The sequence below is a fragment of the Callospermophilus lateralis genome, chromosome 14 (assembly GCF_048772815.1).
Source record: "Callospermophilus lateralis isolate mCalLat2 chromosome 14, mCalLat2.hap1, whole genome shotgun sequence".
In the NCBI taxonomy this organism is placed as follows: Eukaryota; Metazoa; Chordata; class Mammalia; order Rodentia; family Sciuridae; genus Callospermophilus; species Callospermophilus lateralis.
The window spans coordinates 38392040-38411211 of NC_135318.1; the positions used below are offsets into that span (position 1 = coordinate 38392040).

The following is a 19172-nucleotide window of genomic DNA, read 5'->3' on the forward strand; positions in this document are numbered from 1 at the left end:
GTAACAGCTGTCTCTTTCTTTCTTCGCTTCTGTCAATGTTTGTTTCATATATTTTGTTGCTCTGATGTTGGGTTCATATATAATTGTTATTGCCTCCTTATGAATTGGCCTTTTTACCATTATAAGTTCTTTTGGTCTTATCTAACAGTTTTTGACTTATTATTTTATCTAATATAAATATGGCCCCCTATGTTAGTCAGCTTTCTGTTACTGTTATACAATACTGGAGATAATAAACTTAAAAATCGAAAAGGTTTATTTTGGTTTACAATTTTGGAGGTTTGAGTCCGTGCTTGGCCCACTGCTTTTGGACTTGTGACAAGGCAGCATCTCATGGCAGAAGCACATGGAAGAGGAAGCCCAGTCATCTCAGCTGGGTGCAAAAAGAGAGAGAGGAAAAAAATGGGGTTCCACGATTTCCTTCAAGAGCACACCCCCAGTGATCTAAGTTCTTCCCACTAGGCCCTAAAGGCTGTATCACCTCTCATTTGTACAGGGAACTGAGGACCAAGCCTCCTAACACATTGGCCTTTAGGGGGACATTCTAGATCCAAGCTAGTACCTTCCCTGTTCTACTTTGATCTCCAGGTGCATGCAGTATCCTTCTTCATCTGTTCACTTTTAACCTGTATGTATTCTTAAACCAAAGTGAGTCTCGTGTAGACAGCCTACAGTTGGATCCCTTTTTAAAATATAATGTCCATTCAGCTATTAAAAGAATTCATCTCTAAACACTTGTTTGTACTCAGTAATTATGTGTACTTGTATATCCAAGTGTTTTTTCATAACTAAAGACCTCTAGTAACTTGTTTTTTCCTCTTTATTTTCTATGCCTATTTTCTCTTTCTCCTTGAACAGAGACAACATATCTGGTTCCTTGACAAGGCCACAGCCTCCTCCTGAAGATGTGCTCCACAAACCCAGGCAATTGGGTCACCTTTGATGATGACCCTGCTTTTCAGTCTTCTCAAAAGTCCAAGAATTTCCCTCTGGAGAATCAAAGTGCCTGTAGACCAAATGGACTTAAACTGAACCTTCCTGGTCTCAGAGAATTTCCCAGTGGGCCTTCCTCCACCAGCAGCACCCCGCTGTCTTCTCCCGTTGTTGATTTTTACTTTAGTCCGGGACCTCCAAGTAATTCTCCCCTTTCTACACCAACCAAAGACTTCCCAGGTTTTCCTGGCATCCCTAAATCAGGGGTTCATGTCCTTTATCCCATTCCAGAATCTTCTCCAAACTGTCCACTTGTGCCAGCAGGAACAGGTTCCTCCTTATTGTCTACTAAGTCAACCTGTGTCTCCCATGCTTTCGTACCTAAGGACCCCTCATGTATACCTCCAGCTCCCAGAGTGGGTCTCTCAGATGAAACGAGTCCTCAGCAGGCTGAAGGTGGAGGGCTGCAAAGTGATGCTCCCCAGTTTCAGTATTTTCAGGAGGACTGTGCTTTTGCAAGTCCATTTTGGAAAGATGAAGGCAGTGCTTCTCAGTTCACCTTTGATCCCTCGGGAAGCAGAAAGACTTTCTCATCAAGAGACAGGGAGATGCCTATGGATCAGAAAAGCCTAAATAAGTGTTCCCTTGACTACATCTGTGAGAAGCTTGAACACTTCCAGTCAGCCGAGCACCAAGACCCTCTTGGAAATTTGTCTGCGCAGTGTCCCTATGCTGAGGACTCTGTTTCTTCCTTTGTCCCCCATACGCTTTTCAGGAGTCAGCCCAGAGCCGGATGGTCCTTCATGCTGAGAATCCCTGAAAAGAAGAACATGATGTCTTCCCGGCAATGGGGCCCAATTTTTCTGAAAGTCTTACCTGGAGGAATTTTGCAAATGTATTATGAGAAGGGCTTGGAGAAGCCATTCAAAGAATTTCAGCTTGACCCACATTGCAGACTTTCTGAACCCAAAGTTGAGAACTTTAGTGTCGCGGGGAAAATCCACACTGTGAAGATTGAACATGTGTCTTACACAGAAAAAAGGAAATACCATTCTAAGACAGAAGTCGTTCATGAACCAGACGTAGAGCAGATGTTGAAGTTGGGGTCCACAGAGTACCGGGACTTCCTGGACTTTCTGACTACTGTGGAGGAGGAGCTGCTGAAGCTGCCAGTCGTTCCCAAACCAAAGAAGAACTATGAGGAGCAAGAAATTTCCCTGGAAATTGTGGACAATTTTTGGGGTAAAGTCACAAAAGAGGATGGGAAATTGGTTGAAAGTGCTGTCATAACTCAAATCTACTGCCTCTGCTTTGTGAATGGGAATGTGGAGTGCTTTTTAACCTTGAATGACCTTGGGCTGCAGAAGCAAGATGAATGCTGTTTTGAAAAAGATCCAGAAAAGAAGTGGATCGAGATTCTTGACTACCATTTTCACAAGTGTGTGAAAGGACAAGAATTTCAGCAGTCAAGAATCATTAAGTTTGTCCCCCTTGATGCCTGCCGGTTTGAGCTGATGCGTTTTAAGACTTTGTATGATGGGGACGAGCTTCCCTTTTCTGTGAAGTCCGTCGTGGTTGTCCAAGGCGCCTACGTGGAACTTCAGGCCTTTGTCAACATGGCCCCGTTGGCTCAGAGGCCATCCCACTCCAGTTCCTTGAGGTGCTGTGACAATATAATGATACACTTTCCTGTCCCGTCTCAGTGGATCAAGGCTCTCTGGACCATGAACCTCCAGAGGCAGAAGTCCCTGAAAGCCAAAATGAACCGCAGAGCCTGTCTGGGGAGTTTACATGAACCTGAATCTGAACCTGTCATTCAGGTCACTGTGGGGTCAGCCAAATATGAGAGTGCCTACCGGGCTGTGGTGTGGAAGATAGATCGGCTTCCTGATAAAAATTCAAGTAAATATTCAACACCTAAGTTGATTTCCATAGGAAATAACATAAATGTTTTTTTCCCTTCTCCTTGGGTTGTAACCAGGCAGAGACAGATGGTAACTTGTCAGCTGAGGCCGGTTTACCTAGACCTGTGGGAAAGGGAACAGTTAGCCCAACAGCTGGTTTATTTGTTTCCTTTGGGGCCTATTTCTACCACAAAAGTTGAACTTTTTACATCTTACTTAATATCTTAAGAGATAGGATCCTGGGCTAGGAGTTTGTTGTGGATGGTGAACTGAGGGAAAATATGCAGACATTCCCTTGGGCTTTTTTGACATCAACCTGTCAACATCAAATATTAAAAATGTTTCTAACATAGCTTAGATTCCCTAATTAATCTTTAAAGACCTGCCATTCATGAGTATACTTGAACTTTTTTGAATTCTTAGCTAGTATGCTTCCTCCCTAGGTTTTGCTCCCTCCCTGCTCTTGGAAATAAGACTGGCTTACTTTTTTTTTTTTTTTTTTTAAACCAAATTAATTTCTTTGGCTGAATTTACCTATTTAACTATCTCAAATGGTTGTTTTAGAATTGATTAGACACAATCCAAGTGTTAAAAATTCAGTTTATTTTTAAAAATATGCAGAGCAAGTAATCTAGAAGGTCAGAACTTTGAAAAGCCAGTTCTAGCCCCACGTTCATTTTAGAATAGTAAGTTAGTAGTGGGCTTGATATCATAAAACAACAAGGGAAATTTGGAAATTAGGGCTATTCGTTTCTTAAAAGTTATTTTTCTAGTTATGGAGGTGAATTTGGGCAGGTTTGGGAGATCTGAGTTGATGCACTCATTCATTCACTCATTCATTCACTCATGTAGTCAGTCAAACTGAGCACTTACTGTATACCAAGTGCAGCAGCAAGTGTGAGGGTAAAGCTGGGTAAGATCTGGTCCCTGTTTCCAAATAGCTCATGGCTGCTCTAGTTCTTTAGGGAAATTTAAGCTCATCTGAGACCTCTCCAGCCTGTGGACTTGAGAAGAAGAATTTTTACTTGGGGTGACCCTCTGATTGTGTTTCTCACACCTGACCAAATGTTGGAATGTCCTGAGACCTTTTAAATAATCTGGATGTTCAGGCCCTGCTCCATATCAATTTAGTCAGAACTCCTGGGGCCAGGGCCTAGGTACCGGCATGTTTAGAGAGCTCCCCAGTGAACCTCATTGCAGAGCAGTGTACACAATGCCCTACAGACTTTGTAATGATCTAAAGCAGGAAGAGCAAGCCCCAGCTACCGTGGATAGAGGGGCAGCATGGAGTGCTCCCCGGGTGGCTGTGGACCACCTTCTCCATGACTTATAATTCTCTGGTGACATCTGTCAACTGACTAGAGCTTGAGCTACAGACAAAGATCATCAAGTGAGAGACATAAACTTGGAGGACTGAGGCACCTAGGTCCCATCTAGAAGAGAAGTCCCCACACTGTAGTCTTCTCCTTCATTAAAGCTGTGTTCCACCCCTCAGTGTTCTTGTGACTCCCACATTAGCTGGGAGTCTGTTCCCCAGCAAGGTTAGCTGGGGCCCAGGCAGGGTGGGTAGTGCTGGGTTAGCATGGTCCCAATGGATAGCCTCTGACTGCACCTTCTGGCCAACTCCAGTGTGATGAGAAGGTCAGAATCTTCCATGATGTATTCCACAGAGATCTTCTGCCTTCCTTTATAACGAGTCTATTGAGGCAAGTTGAAGGGTTCTCAGATTGTCTGCATGTCAGGGAAACAAGTAGAAGATCTTGGGAACCAGGTTTTCAGTGATCTTTTGTGAAAGCTCCTTGTGCTACTTTAAAGTTGTGAGGGTTAAACAAAATCAGGATTGAAATTGGCTTTTATCATGTTAAAGGAAATAAAAAAAAAAAGGAAAGCGGGGAAGGCAGGTAGGCTGGAATGCCTACTGGAACCTCCTGGAACCAGAGGCCTCCCCTGAGGGCTGATAACTCAATTCCTGGAGTTTTCTGTTGGTCCTAGAGATGGTTGTTGGAACAAAAGATCAAACATGTTTTTTTCATAGATTTGTGGTAGTGATTATGCATCTGAGAGAGGAGTGCAGAGCTCAGCCTGCTGGTTTCACCAGCTGGGAGCAGAGAGACAGGGAGACCATCCTGCTGCTTCTCTGCACTGTCCTTCTCACTCATATAACCTGCTTGGAGCAGGTAGTCCTGGAGGACCTGAAAGGACTAAGCATTCAGTTTAACCTGGCCAGGGCCACCACTTATTTTGCAAGCTGAACCCATACTTTTTTTTTTTTTTTTTTTTTTTTTTAATTTTGGAAGTGGAACAGCATATAAAGTTTCTTGTGAAAATAATCCTGTTATAACACTGGATTTTCCTAGCATGAATGGTGTAGGTAACGGATGGAATCAACAAGAATTTCTTGAGAGGAGGACTCATTCCTTCATTGCAGACCCACTAAATTTCCTCCAGGTACAGGCTCTGTGCTGGATGCTTGGGAGATGCACAAACATGATCCCTGCAGGTGAGATAGACCCAGGAGCAACCCCCCAGGTGCACTGGGGAGAAGTATGCTATTCCAGCACGCACACACATGCACAGTGGAGATCCCAGAAATAGGAGAGATAAGCCTGGGTATGAGGGAAGGCTTTACTCAAGAGCTGGTGGTTAAGCTTGTCACAGAACTATCAGCAGATTCCACTCAGAATATAAACAGCAGAACCACAGGCCTGTAGGTGGGTAATCTACTAAAATCTGGGGAGTGGTAAGAGAAGAAAGAAGCACATGAAAATCTTGTGAGCCATGTTATGGGGTGTGGAGTTTGTCACCAGGTCCTCAGACGTGTCTTCAGGTGTGACTGTGACAGTATCATACCCCATTTTGGAAACGCAGGTGTGTTTAGTTCAGGGGAGGGTGCAGGAGTAGGTTATAGATACAGGGAGGCTGACAAGGAAGGATAAGGAAATTCAGAGGAGGTTCCTCCAAGATGATGACAAATTGGGCATGGGGGCAAGGGAGGGGGACAAAGTCAGGGTGTCTAGTGTGGGGAATGGTGTTGCCATTAGCTGAGATAGCCTAGGATCTGTCAATTATTCACCTTTTTAAAATTAAGTCTGGGTTGGGCATGGTGGTGCATGCCTGTAATCCCAGCTACTTGGAGGCAAAGGCAGGAGGATTGCAATTTTGAGGTCAGCCTGGGCAACTTATTGCAATCTTGTCTCAAAATAAAAAATAAAAAGGGCTTGAATATAGCTCAGTGGTAGATGTCCCAGGTTCAATTCCCAGTACTCCCAATAACGACATAAGTAAATAAGTGAATAGTCTGTTTCCCCGTTTTGGGGTGAATATTCTGCTCCCCATTCTGGTTGCATGTTAGACACATTAGAGCTTTAAAAACATACAGGTTGAACTTTTCTAATCCCCAAATTCAAAATGCTCCCAAATCTGAAAGTTTCTGAGCATTTAAGTGGAAAATTCCATGCCATGAAACTCAGTTTTATGCACAAAATTATTTAAAATAGTGTATAAAATTAGCTTCAGGCTATATGTATAAGGTATATATGAGACATAAATGAAGTTTGTTTAGACTTTTGTCCCATTCCAATGATATTATGTCTATGTAAATATTATGAAATTAAAAAAAAAAAAAAAAACAACCAAAAAACATCATCATCAACAAAAACAAAACGACTTGCAATCTGGAGCTCTTCTGGTCCCCAGCATTTCAAATAAGGGTATTCAACCTGTACCCATCTACACACCCCAGCCCCTAACACATCTCTGGGGCTGAGGCCCAGTTTTTAATGTTTGTGAAAAGCTTTCCTATTGCAGCCACGGCTCAGGAGAACTACTGACCTGGTCACTGTCCTGTGAAAGAAACCCTGTCTGGTCTCCGAGGCAGAGATCATTCCTCCTGCTCCATGCGTTCCTGTCTTCTAGAGGCCTGTTTGTCACTTCCCACTGGTATTTACCAGCAGCTGGGCTCAATGAGAACAATTACAAGAATGGACTTTGGTTGGACTTGATCTTGGCCCTCAGGGATTCTTTCTGGAGACTGTCAGAGTGCCAGGCCCAGACAGAACAGCATTTTACAAGCATTTCAGTCAGTTGTACAGTGATAGTGGTCTGAGCAAATCCTTTGGGATCAAAGCTTTGGTGAAGATTACATCTGGGTGCCAAGATTAGATCAGGGTCCAGACAAGGTCAGAGTGGGGAGGGGAGAGGGCAGGTCCGAGGGGGCTGGTTATATAAGTGAGAAGGACAATGCAGAGAACAGGAAAGTGCCTGGTAGGCTGCAGTCTGATTTGCCTCTTGAGAAGAGGTAGAGGCAGAGGAAGGTTGGGACTGAGGGGAAGCCTTTGTCTCAGGACAGTGTTTCTTAATAAACTTCCACGTGAACCACCTTGTTAAAATGGAGGCCAACTCTGGGGTTGGGGCTGACACTCCTGTGTCTCTAACAAGTGCTGCTGTGGGCCTGTGGACCGACCACACACAGTAACTGGGTCCTAGAAGTCATCTCTAGTTCTCGGTGTGATTTTTTAATATGATTTGTGTGTTTAGAGAACAAGACTTTAAAAAATATTTTTAAAATATCATGCTTTCCAAACCAGTTTCTGAAAAACCTTTACTATTAGAAAGATATTTTGTGGAAACTGGTGGAGAACATATGAACTAGTCTACTATGCACTAATTAAAAATATTTTTGTTTTTGCTTTTCTTCCTGGGAAATTGTGAGCCCAGCTTAACCTTTCCTATTGGTGAAATCCCCTGCGATTTCAGGAGAGGTGGGATGAGCTGCAGGTCTCTGAAATGTCTCTCTACCAGCTCTTCCATTCTCACTGTTCCTTTACAGCAAAGGTTGGCTTGGGCTGGAGCTCATAGATTTCATCACACTGAGGTGTGAAGGAGAACTGGGAGTTTAGGCCTTGTTGGGGGGGGGGGAGAGGAAGTAGCAGGGAAAGAGAGGGAGTCCCAGAAAGAGAATGAGAACCCTGATTAGTCACAGGCGGTGTAAACAGTGGCATAGAATTGGAAAGGGTAATAATGGCAGTGCTGGAGTGTCTATTAGCAAACATGCCTCTCTCTTACCAAAAGTTCTCTTTTTCTTCTTTTTGGTACCAGGGATTGAATTTAGGGTTACTGACGACTGAGCCACATCCCCAGTCCTATTTTCTATTTTATTTAGAGACAGGGTCTCACTAAGTTGCTTAGTGCCTCACCTTTGCTGAGATTGGCTTTGAACTCGTGATCCTCCTGTCTCAGCCTCCCAAGCTGCTGGGATTATAAGGAGTGCACCACTGTGCCTCTCTGCCATAGGAACTTTGGTGTGTCATCCTTGTATTATTCGTTTCTTTGGACCCTCAACAATTCAGTTTCAGATATTAAATATTTTGGTTCAGGGGGAACTGGATATCAAACAGACCTAAGAAGATTTTGTGATACGCATTTCCCCACCTAAGATTAGGAGTTGGGCTGTGACAGTAACAAGTACCAAAGCCCCGGAGTGCCCCCTAGTGGTCAGAACTAAGATGACGGGATTTCCCTTTATCTTTCATTCATTTATCTGTGAATTTGACAAATAATCAGCTAAGCTCCACGTGCCAGGAGCCATTATCGTGGAGCTCAAAGTCTAAGGAGTGTATTAGTAAACATTATGGAGTATTTAGAGTACTCCAAAAGCCAGGAAAAATATCCCAGAAAACTTGAAGAGAAAAAGTGGTTTTATTTTTTACAATTTGTTTCCCCCAGAAAAGTAGGTAGGTCTTATTTCTAACATTGTACAAATATGAGATCTTCAATTTGGGTTTAATTTTTTTCTTAAATTTTTATTAAAAACTTCCCCTAATTTTTTTCCTTATAAAATATGAATCTCAAATTAGATTGTTTCCATGGCTGGGGTTGTAGCTCAGTGGCAGAGTGCTTGCCTAGCATATGTGAGGCACTGGGTTCAAGCCTCAGCACCACATAAATAAAAATAAAGGTATTGTGTTCATCTACAAGTCAAATTTTTTTTTAAAAAAATTAGATCATCTCCGGTATAATTTTCAACTCTATGTAGAATTCACAGTTTCTTTATTAGCACAGTCATAACAATTAGGTAATAATATTGGATATAAAAATCAAGTAGTACTTGTCAAGTTAATAATACATGGGCAGCACATCTGTACCACTGGAGTATACTACTTTCCCTGTTCTGTGTGTATATAACTGGTTGATTCTGACAACAACCATCTAAAGTTCATGTTATCATTACCCTCATTTCAGATGGAGAAACCAAGGTTCAAAGAAGTAAGTAACTTTCCTGGGATCACACAGCTCTTAGATAGCAGAGCTGGATCACCCTCTGGGTAGTCTGGGTGCAGAGGTTGGATTCTTAATCACTCTGCCATCGTAGGACTGAATTAAGTGTGAATGAACTTTGTGCATCCTGGCTGTGGCCAGAGTCTAGAAAGGATAATGGATTGTGGCTCTCCTGAGGGGTGGGGTGTGAATGAAGTCATCACTTTGCCTGTAGTGATGTGGGTAGAAGTGCTCAGAGGCCACTGTTTTCCTATGGATGTGGCTAATGAACATCTGTTGGTTAATTGATTGATAACTTCTCAAGGCCTTTTACAGCCTTGGAATTCTATTAGTTTCTCTACAAGAAACAGGTTGTAGGGAATGAAAGGCAATTTATCTTTTCAGAATTAAGTGAAATCCTTTAAACTCTTGTTTTTGTGCCTAAAGCTATACTCTGATGAAATGTTCTTGATTTATGTCAGTGGTACAGCAATTTCATCTGGCTTTTGAAATTACTGTCATCACGGACATTTATTTAAGACAGCCACATTGGATATGTAGATGCTATGAACAATGGCAACAAGATCATGAATCATTTATAAAGTTACTGCAGTGAAAATATTTTATACTCCATTATAATACATGTACACACATATGTGAATCCACCTAAAATCTTTGAGTATATCCAGTATTTCTCTGGGTCTGGCATAGATCCTGGCCTGGTGCAGTGTAGATGCTCAATAAATGACAAATTGGATAGAGTGAAAACAAGTATTAGATTGAAATTTTGGATGCCAATATGCCCGTCTCTGCACTCTATAACTCTATATCTGTTCCAGTCAAAGCTTTTTAGAAGGATGAATGAGAATTACAGTAGTGAAAAATAATCAGTCCCTCTGAAAAAATAATTCTTGGTTTGGAATATTTTTTGAAATGTAATAAAATTTCAAGTTTAACAAAATCATACTTTTTCATATAACCTAATTTGGGCTGAAATTTACCTTTGCATTATCTATAAATGGAGTGGTAAGAAAATGAATGAATTAAGAGTTACTTGTAAGAGCTTAAGAGGTTTCCACAGGGCTAAAGCACATTGTGGCCAAATAATTATGTTATAAACATTACTCTTACCTTTTAATTAGAGAAAAAACTTTGTAATACTTGTAATTGGAAACATTTTGAGAAATTAATCTCTGTAGGTATATAGTAACAGTAACAAAATTGTAATTTTTTTTTTTTTTTGGTACCAGGGATTGAACCCAGGGGTACTTAACCATTAAGCCACGTCCCCAGCTTGCTCACGTGCACACACACCTATATGTTTTTTTTTTTTTTTTTTAATTTTAGAGACAGGGTCTCTCTAAGTGGCTGAATTTGGCTTTGAACTCATGATCCTCCTGTCTCAGTCTCCCAAGATGCTGGAAACTTGAATCATCATGCCCGGCTAAAATTATACTTTTTCTTAGAGCTAGTACTTAAAAATGCAGATGGAATTTCCACTACTTGGTACACAATTGTAGATTTTGATAGCATTTTGTTTAAATAGAATTTTTACTGCTATAATGCCAATGGAATTGCTTATTAAAGTAAAAGATAAATGCCTTTTATGTTCAGGAGAAATGTTCAATGGCCATTAAAACACTTTGACCATTCAATTTTGTTTCTTCAAGGTCCTGATCATCCCCACTGTCTGTCATACAAACTAGAACTTGGATCAGACCAAGAAATTCCCTCTGACTGGTATCCATTTGCTACTGTTCAGTTTTCTATGCCTGAGTCCTGTGCCTCAAGGACAGAGGTCAGGTCTCTGGGGGTGGAGAGCGATGTCCAGCCACAGAAACATGTTCAACAGCGAGCTTGCTACAACATCCAGGTACATTCTAGAGCCCCTTGGTTCATGTTGGGCCATCTAGAACTGGGGCCTGATTTGGCTTTAAATATTTGCTTTACCCTCTGAAGTGACTCTGTGTGTGTGTGTGTGTGTGTGTGTGTGTGTAATAATATTTGCTCTAGAAAATAAGTTTGGCCATGGAAACTTTGTCGTACCACTGAGCTTAGTTCTTCCCTTCCATACTGGAGAACACACATTAACAGTTATGTAACTTTCAATGAAAAACAGGACATTTAAAATGAACTCATATCTTAGAAGTACATTTGTAATAAAAATTATGATGTGAGATTTCTCAAGATGTTCTGAGGAACATGTGTTAGAATAGCATTTCTCATGTGCTGTGCAACATGTGTCTCTCATAGTGATTCAATGAAAAAAAAAAAAAGGTTGGGATAGTAAATTAACTAAATGAAGGTTCTGAAAAGTCCTACGAAAAGAAAATTGCTAAGCTTGCTTATCTAATTTTCCCCAAATCATTGACTGTGGACTATTGTCTGGTGGTTATGTGTGTATAAAACACACATCAATATCTTATGGAGGGCTGGGGCTGTGGCTCAGTGGTAGTGCATTTGCCTGGCATGTGTGAGGCACTGGGTTCGATTCTCAACACCACATATAAATAAATAAAATAAAGGTCTATCAACAACTAAAAAAATATTTTAAAAATATCTTATGGACTAGTATTCTGTGGAGCATCCTTTGAGAAATGCCAAGTTACTCTGTTACAAGAGTTTTAAGTGTTCACCATCAGTTCTGCACTCTTGGGCCAGGTGAATTACACTTACATCTGTTTCTAAACTTATTTTTTCTTCATATATATTATTATTTTTCCTTCAAATTGGTATGTATATACACACATACATATATCTGTTTAGAAACATATATTAAAGACATTATATTAATATATATATATATTAAACATATATTAGAAACACACACAGAGCATATCTCCCACATATTTCCCATAGTATCTTAAAATGTTGCTGGTTTTGTTTACAAATATTTTTTAAATTGGAAAATATTTTGCAAATCACAGAAATTGAATAGTGCTTAACAAACAGGTGGTTCTGTTTAGAATTTGTTTTCTTTTTGTCTTGCACATGGACAATATCTATACGAATAGCATTTTAATATATGTGTTAGTTGAATCTCAGCTATGATTAATGCCATCCTGATTTTCTACTCATTTATTCCTATTAAAATCACGTGATTTTATATAAGACATCATTAACACCAACTAGGGTTCCTATAACATAGTAATATACCAGGATTTTTCTTTATTTTGGACCATCTGTTTAGAAGTCTATATGTTTGAGCCTGGTGATTTTTTCCTATTGATAGAATTAATGATGGGTAGATGCTGTCCTGGGTACTTCTTTTGGCACTGAAGAACTTACTTTTCCAGCATGGCTAAAGAGAGCTACTTTGCCCAAGGTCATGTCCTCTCCTGGGTCACCTGTGTCAAGAGATGGGTAGATACAGTGTATAAAGACCCCATTTGATCAGCTAGGCTAAGTCTACAGGACCACTATAGGGTCAGCTTCCCAGATATTGGCTGCTCTGCCCACCTTCTCCCCGCCGCCGTCAGTGATCAGCAGAACGCCCCAGTGAACTTTCTCACTTGAATCTTATCTCAGAATCTGCTCTTGGGAACCTGACCTATAACACTAGTTGTGTAAGTGTTATGTATGACTGAAATGTGAGTTAGGTACACACAGAGACTTTACTTATACCGGCTTCCCTATTTATAGAATATGTCAATTTCACATAGTTTTAGTAGATAGCTTAAAATTATATAACAAAGTATCTCAGGTTTACCATGGATCTGTGCCTTTATTTCTTCAAAGTCCTGATCATCCCCACTGTCTGTTAGTTTCCTTTTAGTGTCTGATGAACTGTGTCCCAGTTCCAGCTATTGCTATAGATGGGAGACACAGTGGTGAACAAGAGAGACAAGGTCCCTGTCCTGAGGGAGCTTCTAGTGTATGTGTGGGGGGGCAAACAAAAAATTAGTAAACAAGCAAATAATATTATTTCAACAACTGATGAATTCTAAAAAGGGAATATGATAGGGCAACAGGATTGAGAATGGGGTGAGGGGAGACTCCTTTATTCCAGGGTGGTCCAGGAGGATCTCCATGAGGAGGGGACATTTGAGATGAGATTAGAAAAAGAAGCAGCACAGATGGTTTGGCTCAACTGGGTTACTAGTTTGTAAACTCGTTTTTTTTTTTTTTTTTTTTTAGGAAGATAATTTGGAGTGTGTTTTAAATTTTGGGTGGGCCAATGACTGTATAATATGATCCTTTAGGAGATAACTGATCACATCTAGCAAGACTTGTCAATATCTTATCAATATATACGTGTATTCTCAATATGTATTCTCAATATTGACTTAAAGAACTTCAGATTTGGAGGGAAGGATTTGAGGGGTTCTTTAGTCCCCAAAGAGAGCACTCTTCTAAGCTAGGCGGGAGGCGGGAGGGCTGTGTTTGAAGTCACAGTGTGAGCTGGCCCATCCTTGCCTATTGTATAAATTGGACTGCTAATGCTGCCCATGTTTTGCTTTTATATAACAGGTTGAAATAGAAAAGAAATGGATTAAAATCGATGGAGAAGACCCAGATAAAGCTGGTGGCTGCATAACTCAGTAGAAGTACCAAGAGTGATGATGATCCACACGTCAAATATGTAACTCAGAGAAACCACATGAAGTTCTGCTATTGGCTTCTGAGTGGTGGGCTTAGGACAGGCCCAGTGGCTGTGTGTACAGAAGCTTAGACCTAAAACCAAACCTTCTGTGTTTTATGCTTTTTATATGTTTTGCCATAGGGGTTTCATCTAAATGTGTCTATAATTTGTGTGATATTTTGCTTCTTATTGAAACTCAAAGGCACCGTTATCTGAAATACGTCCCGGCAGCCTGTTTGGCTGAAGGGTTTTTGATTTTTGATTACTGAGTGGCTGATTGTTTTGTACTCTGGATTACCTGAGTGCCATATTTATTATCCCTCAGTCCCCAATCTCTTCTTGCTGTGTTAGCATCTGTACCAGAGGGAAAGGCAATCAAAAGAAGATGTAAACCAAAATACTTAACTTCCCCTTTTGCTCATCTCTGAAACGTGCTTTGGTAGAGAATGAGGTTGAAACCACAGCTAAAATGGAGATTTGGAAGTATCAGTGGTTTTGAATTATTTATATTCCCATCCTCTGACCACATTGGTAAGTAATCATTGGCTGTATCTGGTAGCTATCTTTCCCTGACTCTGTTATCATTTGCAAAGTGTCTTTGAAGCTATTCCTGTTGATATACATATTTTAGTATAAGTCACTAAGACATACTGCCTTTTGGTTGGTGGGATTCCTTTCAAAATAGAATCAGAGTATTGGACACTAGTTAAAATATTTATGTACATTAAAGACAAATTTTAAAAGTTCATGAATATTGTTTTCTAAAAGTATAGACTCTAAGAATGTATTTTGATAAAGTATTATTTGTAATTAACAGAAGCCTCTCTTGAGTAGATTCTAAATCATGATTATTTTATGTAGTGTTGCTACCATGCTATTTTATGTTAATTATATGCTTAATTTAGAGTATTATTCTTTAAAAGATGAGTAAAATGAAAGACATTAGATTATTTTACTAATATTTCTGAGAGAAGACATTTCTATTCTTCAAAGTCAGGGAAATGACTACAATAGTTTAGTTTTTAGTGAAAAGCCAGCATCATTAGCACCTATAATACTAGTTGTAATTTCCTTTTAATATTTATAGCAACAGATCAGAATTATGTTTTTTAGTCTGAAAAACAAACTTCTCTGTGGTTTTAATACACCTCCAATATATGTTGAATCTTAAATATGATCAGGAGGCATTTTTCTCTATTTACTGGATTGTTTTGAGTCAAAACTTATATAATGTTCTTCCCAACAACATTTTTTGTTGGCCTACAGAGTTTATTTCCTATGTTTTATTTAATATTGTATTACATTCATTTTAATCTGTTCAAATAACAGATTAAAACAAACATTTATGATGGTCTGTATCAATTTAGCAGATTTTATTGCTTTTCATTTTTTACTGTGAAGGCACAGAATGCAAAAGTCAATGGGAGAAATGAATTGATGTTGTTCTTTTTAACTTCACTTGACATATTGCTCATAATATCATATGTTTGAGACTCACTGTTTATGTGTATAGGAGGGCAAATCTGTGTGTGTGTGTGTGTGTGTGTGTGTGTGTGTGTATGTGTGTGTGTGTGTGAGATTGATTTTAAAATTCCACCATCTTTTCTTATCGTCTGGCATGGGCACACTCTGGAGCGACTTCAGTCTGCTCAGAACAAATATGGCGGTGGGCCAGATCTGATGCTATACCACAATCCCAGGGAAGTTAGTTGGGTTAATTACTGCCATTCCCTTCCAAGTATGTTTTATGGCATCTGGCCTACAAAGAACTCACAGTCTGATTGAGACGAACTTAATGAATATTTACACCTCAAAATAAATTCAACAAAGGGTTCAACTAATTGCCTCTCATGCTTCACAGGTTGACTAGTATCTATGGGTACGTCACTGCTAGGGTCATTTACTCACAAGCCACCCAGACTTAGGGAGCATCTCAAGACTCATTGTTGAAAATATAGTAACAAAAGACTAAAGCCCAAATTGAGTTTCTGCAGCAATGCAAAGGTTGATAGCATTAACAGCAGGGTGCTCCTGCATAATTGTTAATTTGCACATTTATTAGAACCTTAAATATTCATTACTTAGTGTTAAATTAACATTCTGTGTAGGAATGAGAGCCTTCTTAATATGATTCTTCTGACCTTAGAAATCGCAGGAGGTCAAATGTGACTGTGGAGCTCTAAGTGAAAAAAATCAGGTAAGGTCCATTTAGATTTAAAAATTAGGAAGTAGAATTTCTTTTGTCAGAAAGTAAATAGTGATTTTCAAGCCTCCCCCCACCTCACTTTTAAAGGAAGTCGGGAGGGAATAAAGGAAGAAATACTTATAGCATTTTAGGTTAGTTTACTTGTTTATTACGAGTTTGACCATTTTAAAGTCAGTTGTTTGATTGACACTATGGCACATTTCCAAAGAGAGGAGCAGTTGTGACTAGTCCCATTCTGTTCCAATTGTTCTAGTCTGGTCACTTTACAAATCACAGAGTCATAGTAACAATATAAATGAGTTCACGGATTGATCATCACATGATCAATTATGAAGATCTGAATTAAAGAATATTTCCTTTTTCAATGGAATCACAACAGTTTATCTATTAAAAAAGGAATGGAAAAAGGATATTTTTTAGAACATAAAGGCTAAAATTTTTGACCTGATGTATATTTTAGACAGTTCTAGGAGTTTAGTTCCCTTAATTCTGGAGCTGTGCTTATAATACAGCCCTTTTCTTATAAATTCAGTTAGAAGGTCTTCCTTAACAATGATTGTTATAATGTTTTACTCAAAATATGATTTTGTATTCTATCAATACAAATATAAAACAGTTTGAGCCCTAATAATCATGTAACAAAGTATTTTGTAGATTGCATATTGATTTTTCTAAAATTAAAGATGTATTTCAAATAATTCTTGCTGTGCTATGGACTTATATCTTTTGCAAGGCCTGGGGATATTTTTTTTAAGGTGTGAAATCAATTTCAATAACCTTCAAAAACTGACTCTCTGTCAGGCATATGTATAAGACTTCACTATTAAGGAGTCATTGAACATGGCATCTTGGCATATCCTGGAAAAATAATACCATCAAACTGTAATTGATGATATGATAAAGGATGATTTTTAAAAGAGCAAATAATCATGACTCATAAAGGTATGAAGTGAGTATGTGCATAAGATTTTATTTAACTCACTAACTAATGAGGGAATCCATAAGCTGTTATAATTGGTTCAATGCTGGGTGTGGTGTTACACACCTATAATCCCAGCAATTTGGGAGGCTGAGGAAGGAGGATCCTAAGTTCAAAGCCAGCCTCAGCAATTTAGCAAGACCTTAAGCAACTTGAGACCCTATAAAATAAAAAAGTCATAAGGAGTTCCAAAGAGAATTCAAAAAGAGACATATATAGGAAGTAAGGAATTCTCAAATGAATTTGCCAATAGATACATTCTTAGGGCAACAATAAAAATATAGTATCCTCCTGTCCTAACAATTAATTTACATTTCTGTGGACAAGAGTCATGTGCATTAATATCAGACTTCTATCATTTACAGATTCATAAAATAATTCAAAGACAAAGTAAAGGTATTGATAACCTGGATGAAAATGAGATAGGACTTCCATTTCAAAGTCTTATACCATTTTTTTTTTTGACAATAGGCTGAACTTTGTCCACAGGAGAACAGAATTGTACAACTTGGGCAACTTGTTTAGTAGTACTAAAGAAATAATGTGTATTTAAAAGCAAAGTTTTTGAAGTTTTGAAAACTATTTTTACCCAATAGGGCAGAATATATTTTTACCCAATAGTGCAGAATATATTTCAGAGAGCTGGGGTGGGTGCAGTGGGTAGGCCATAATAGATACAAAAATAAATCAATGCTGATTAAAAAACCCTAATGAAACCAACCTTTCTTTCCATCATAAGAAAACTGACATTTGTTGAAATTAAATTTTTATCTATTAAAGTTAATATTTCAAAACTGTACCAGGCAGATCACCAAGCACTATTCTAGCCATTGCTGGTAATGACAAGGCTTGGCTGTAGTTCTTTAGGAGCAAGGGAAAGGATTAAGTGTCATCGAGTGACCATATTTGTAACAATGTCCCTCAAATCCCCATCATTTAATTCTTTCTTGTTCAGATCCACCTAGGCTGCCCTGCCTGCTTCCGGGTATCTATGTCATCTATCCTAGACCCTCTCATTCCCTGCACAATTTTGTCCCCATGACCTTTGCTCCTTTACCCAGAGTCCTAAAGTATAGAACTGTGTGTATTTGGTGAGATATTGATTTTGATATTGACAATTTGATATTTGACATTGACAATTGCCAGTGTTTGTCATTCTTGCTAGCAATTTCATGGGGCTCAACCTAATTACCTGTATATTTTCCTGGGTTATAGAAAACAAGAATTTTTTTTCTTGTTGTAAGTATATTAATAAGTTCTTGCCTAGAGCTGGCATTGAGATAGGAATTTGACTATAATTAAATTTTTTTTTTTTTGTACCGGAGATTGAACTCAGTAGCACTTAACCACTGAGCCACATCCCTAGCCCTTTTTAATATTTTATTTAGAGATAGGGTCTCAACTGAGTTGCTTAAAGCTTTGCTAAGTTGCTGAGACTGGCTTTGAACTCGAGATCCTCATGCCTCAGCCTCCTGAGCCACTGAGATTACAGTCATGTGCCACTGTACCTGGCTTATAATTAATTCTTAAAGCAAGATAGTTGCTGGTTATCAAGCAAATAGTTGATTTACTAAAAATACCATAGATAAAAGTTTCAGGTAATATTGTGCTTTTAATATTATGTTCCTTCCACCTGTATGAAAGAAGAAAATGGATTAGTGTGATTGCCCCATGTTTTGAAAGATTGAAGTTCATTTCCATGAGAATTCTAGGAAGAAACACAAATCGCCATTCCACCTTGAGATTTGCTTATTCCCCTCATGCCTCTGCACCAGCACAGCCTTCCAAACCTCAGAAGGAAGGATAGTTTATGTAAATAAAAGGATTGTATCTTGACATTTTTCTGAGAAGCCCCCTTTGTCCTACCCAGAATTGCTGTAAAATCCATGAAACGTAACTTGCAGTACACTTTTAAAACAGAAGAGGGTGCTCTCAGGCAAGCTGCTGTTACCCAGAGTCAGAAACACCAGCGTTTGAATTTGGTGAAGCTTGTATTTTGATTAATAAAAGATCTTGAGGGCATTTTACAAAGCATTTCAAAGCATCATGAGTCCGGTAAAGTATAATTAAAATTAATGCGGTAGACAAACACTTTAAAGTATTCTTAATGCTTTGTCTAAAAATGCTGTTGAATACAATTTTACACATCCCAAGGATTTAAATACTATGCTTATCTCTAAACATTTCTATTAAGGAGACAGAAAAATAGCATGTTCCTTCTCCACTGATTTAAAATCCTAATGAGAGTTAATAAACTCTAAATCTTACTTATGAAGATTTAGAAAATATTGTAATTAATCCATCTTGTGTGGG

General features: G+C 38.9%; 1 protein-coding gene across 2 annotated transcripts in view; it reads left to right on the top strand.

Annotated features, from left to right (window-relative positions):
* Nucleotides 1-17366, top strand: part of Ston1 (stonin 1) — a 50995-nt gene extending 33629 nt beyond the window's left edge. For both annotated transcript variants that reach the window (XM_076832678.2, XM_077105151.1), the window contains exons 2-4: nucleotides 859-2835; nucleotides 10763-10965; nucleotides 13563-17366. In XM_076832678.2, coding sequence (XP_076688793.2) covers nucleotides 906-2835; nucleotides 10763-10965; nucleotides 13563-13637 — 2208 coding nt within the window. In that variant the 5' untranslated portion in view covers nucleotides 859-905 and the 3' untranslated portion in view covers nucleotides 13638-17366. The remainder of the gene's footprint in view (nucleotides 1-858; nucleotides 2836-10762; nucleotides 10966-13562) is intronic.
* The last annotated feature ends 1806 nt before the right edge of the window (nucleotides 17367-19172 follow it).